This window comes from Diaphorina citri, unplaced genomic scaffold (assembly GCF_000475195.1).
Source record: "Diaphorina citri unplaced genomic scaffold, Diaci psyllid genome assembly version 1.1 scaffold4737, whole genome shotgun sequence".
Lineage (NCBI taxonomy): Eukaryota > Metazoa > Arthropoda > Insecta > Hemiptera > Psyllidae > Diaphorina > Diaphorina citri.
In genome coordinates this window covers 8,467-12,519 of record NW_007382131.1, presented here as the reverse complement: position 1 = coordinate 12,519, position 4,053 = coordinate 8,467, and the positions used below count along the sequence as shown (strand labels likewise).

At 38.1% G+C, this 4,053-nt stretch overlaps 1 protein-coding gene across 1 annotated transcript; it reads right to left on the bottom strand.

The window, feature by feature from the left end:
• Positions 1-2,797: 2,797 nt before the first annotated feature.
• On the bottom strand, positions 2,798-3,813 carry LOC113472313. Its single transcript, XM_026832007.1, has 2 exons — positions 3,510-3,813; positions 2,798-3,156 (listed from the first exon to the last, which is right to left on the bottom strand). The coding sequence occupies exons 1-2, from the start codon at positions 3,771-3,773 to the stop codon at positions 2,881-2,883; spliced, it is 540 nt and encodes a 179-aa protein (XP_026687808.1). The 5' UTR covers positions 3,774-3,813; the 3' UTR covers positions 2,798-2,880.
• Positions 3,814-4,053: the final 240 nt, after the last annotated feature.

Sequence of the window (4,053 nt, the reverse complement as noted above, 5' to 3'; positions counted from 1 at the left end):
GTATTCATGGCCATTTTTTTTTTTTATTTTATTGAGATTAGTGCAGTTTGTCCATTGATCCATAAGATTGGTTTTTAAATTGTTCTTATAATAACACAATAAAAAGCTAAATAAAGTAAGCGAGGCCGTTTTATCACATGAATAAATCCAGAGATTGAGAGCGTGCCCAAGTCAGGTGTGTCCAGTCCCAAGATTGTAAAGGGTTTATTTCAATGATTAACCCCACGCGATGTTCACTATTGGGGAGTCACTTTGCTCGCAAGAAAAGAAAATCAATTAATCAAATACATAATTCTAGATACTTGTAGGTTAAAGGTTCTTTTGCAAAACGATCTCAAAACACACACAATAAGCGTCTCTACAAGCTAAAGGTCCAATGTCCAACATGCGTTGGGAGCAAAAAGCTGTGTAGTCCTAAGAGTCCAGTGTATGAATCTCCAAAATCATAGAACATTATGCGTATTGACATAACCACGGAACAATAACTACAATAGTCTTTTACTATTTATTGACTATTGTAGTAACGACCAAAATGTCTAAAAAAACTCTATGCAGAACTGACAAGTGTGGCGGTGAATATCTTTGGACGATACGTGGATATTGACAATGTATTGAATATATAATTCAAGCATCATCGTGGATGTGGTCATCGTAGTCGTAGGTATAGATGATGAGGATTGTTGATTGTTCTAATAAACATCAGATAGTATAATGGCACACTTCGATTGACATAAATCCAAGCATATAATTTTCACTCAATTGAGCCTCAACCCTTTGCCAGTGCTTGAGATATTCTCACCATCACATCATATCTCGTCTTGTGATCACACGCCCACATTCTCGCCTCATTTACCTTCACCTCACCTCCCTAGCTGATGATGGTGAAAGCGTCGATTTCCTATACTTATACCTCAAAAACCCTCAATCTGTTTAAGGTCCTAATATAAACTAGGGTATATCAGCGCGAAATGATCCCTACGGCATACGTAGTGTTAAAGCGCTTAAGGAAAGAAAAAAGACAAAAATGTTCCAAAATTTTGGACGCGGGGTATTTATAGCTTCAAACCCCTCAGAAAGCTCTGATCATTCTAGACTATAAATAATTTGGTCAAAATGTGCACATTGGGCCTGTAAAGCCCAAAGAGTCTTGGGCCTTTAGAGTAATTGGAGGATAATTTAATTTATTTGATGACTTTAAAAGATTCACAATACACATTGAACCTCTTTAACTACAGACAATGTCTTTATTTGATAACTCTTCATTGACCAATTTAAAAAAAGTCCCAGTGCATGACTGTTTCTTTATTTCTTCAATAAAAAAAAAAAAAACACCATGAAACATTTCCCCCCCCCCCCAAGACCCTTTCCCCAAATGATTGGCATAATAATTGTTGCAATGAAGCAAAACAAGCGATGCATTGTTTAATGAAACAAACAAGGGACAGAGAAAATGAAAATAAAAATTAGTGACACAGACACAATAAACTTATTGTTTTCATTGATTCGAAATAAAAGGCAGCAAAACACCAATAATAATTTATTTTTACTAGCAGAGTGCCAGTGTTTCGCCACGGAAAACTGATCATAAAAAATTGTTAGATGAAATAAAAAATAAAATAAAATAAAAACTCGAGATTCGTTTAGATTCAGGCGAACATTTCCTTATTGCACAACTAGAACAAATTTGGAATATAATATCTCTGTAGTGTGGTCAAACTTTTTTCACTTGGCGGGGTGGAGAGCTACCGCTCTCCTTAATATTTCAACCGAAACAAAATATCTCGAGAATAGTAAGAGCTAGAAACTTGACATTTGGTATGTAGGCCACAAATGTGACAAGGATGCAAATCTTTTGGTTAAGAAAGATCGGTGCTGCCAAGCGGTTGGACGGACTTTTGTCACTTTTGGCTCTACTGACTAAACAATACATGATGATTAAAAAGTAAGAGATATCGCAAAAGTTATAAGTTGGTCTCTTAGTATGGGGGTCGTGCAGTCAATAATGGTTGGGACTACGGACTGGGTTCTGGCCTTTTTGGGTTTGATTCCCGGACTGGGTGGACTGTTTGGCTGAGACTCTGTAATCAGCCGGGGGGTCTGCCTGGTCTGGGGGTTGAACTTGAGTCTGGTTTCGGCTTGGTTCGTGGCCCCAACCATTAAGTAACTATATCTAGGTAGGCACTCCCTTACTGATATTATTGTATTTATTACTATTGTAATATTGTACCTACTGTTAAAATATATGAATAAAATAAAGCATTAATAGTACTAATACTAATAATAAGAGAAGAAGCAAAATCATACCTAAAAACTCTCCCTCTCTCAAAAAAAAAAAAAAAAAAAAAAAAAAAAAAAAAAAAATGTCAGCTCTGTTTCAACCTGATTTTGACAATTTTTGACACTGCTTTATGGCAATTTTCAGCTGTACTGATTAAATGGTTAGTTTAGGGATATTAAATAGGATAAGGAAAGTCGTGTGATGTTCACAGCAGATGTTTATATTTGTTTGTATTTTTAATCTTTCTATTACCTACTAGTTTTTTTTTATTATTATTATTTTCACTTACAAAATCTGGCTGATGGACTATAAACAGAGAGTAGCCTAGTCCAAATTTCCCTTATGCTATATCAATAGCGAAGGTTGAGTGCAAAGGCCATCCACTCGGAAAATTTTGTTTAGCCAAAACCGGTTGGCCTCAAAGCAATCACTCTAAAGCTAATTGAGAGGCAGACGACAAACGCCGACCCAATCTGAACATGGGAAAAGGCAAAGAAGATTTTTACGTACATGTCAGCTCACGTCTCGGGTAGATTGGGGATATCCAGTAGGATAAGGACAGTCGTGTGATGTTCACAACAGATGTTTATTTGTGTATATGTTTACTTTCTATTACCAACCCATATTAGTTTTTTTTGTAACTTACATGTAAGCTCCAGTCTAGGGTAGATGCTATCCTCATCCTCCAAGTCTCCCCCCTCCTCCTCCTCATCCGTTTCTTCAGTGCAGGATGTCGAAATAGACTGCGAAGGACTCGGGGCCACCGCGTGAGAATTGAGACCGGCACTGAGTAACTTGAGTTGAGAGCCGAGGCCTGTCTTAGAGCTGATCTCCCCCAGAGTTTCCGACGTGAGTGGTTTGCCACTGGCGTTCACTACCTGTTCGAGTGGAATAGAATATAACTCGATTAACTCTAAGTTTATTGAGCTAATAAAGATCGAACCCGGGTCTCCTGCGTGCAAGGCGAGCGCAGTGACTACTACACCATGGGAGCTGACTGAATTAGGGACTTACTAATATTGTCACCCAATATGGGATCTTCTACTTGCCTTAATAGTTTTTAGTCCAGGTAAATTAACAGGGATCAGTATACTGGGTGAATTCGTATAGTTCTGACCGCTACAACTGTTATACTTGCCTTAATAGTTTTTAGTCCAGGTAAATTAACAGGGATCAGTATGCTGGGTGAATTCGTATAGTTCTGACCGCTACAACTGTTTCTTCTACTTGCCTTAATAGTTTTTAGTCCAGGTAAATTAACAGGGATCAGTATGCTGGGTGAATTCGTATAGTTCTGACCGCTACAACCGTTATGGACTTTCTTCTTGGTCACACTTGGCGATATGTTTTTCAATAGGTTACCACCGTTCTTATTCAGCTTTCTATTGGTCGGTAATTGGTTACTCGGTACTGAGCTGCTATTGGTGGATCGTGTATCGTCATCCGATTGGCTGACGTTGATCAAGATGGTGTCCACGCTGCTCGTGTCCGACATGTCGATATCTTCACTCTGATGATGAAAGGAAAACAAAGTTTGAACTTGGTTATCAATGGAGGAGTTGCAATTGGGAAAATATTATTAATAAAAGGTCGATTCCTACGTAAAAAGTTGTGAAAAATCCAAATCTGAGGTCAAAACTCGGAAAAAGTAAAACACGCGGTTCGCGCCAAAAGACGGCCTAATATACTCGCACCCTTTAGACTGGCAGCGTGTGAGCAAAGCTTGAAAGCAAGTAATCTGCCGTTATTTTTAACGTTAAAAGCTGGAAAATTTA

Coding starts and splice junctions, on each gene's coding strand:
- LOC113472313 (XM_026832007.1), bottom strand. CDS start 3,773: ATGTCGGACACGAGCAGCGTGGACACCATCTTGATCAACGTCAGCCAA. Junction 3,157..3,509: donor CTGGACTAAAAACTATTAAG/GCAAGTAGAAGA, acceptor CCACTCGAACAG/GTAGTGAACGCCAGTGGCAA.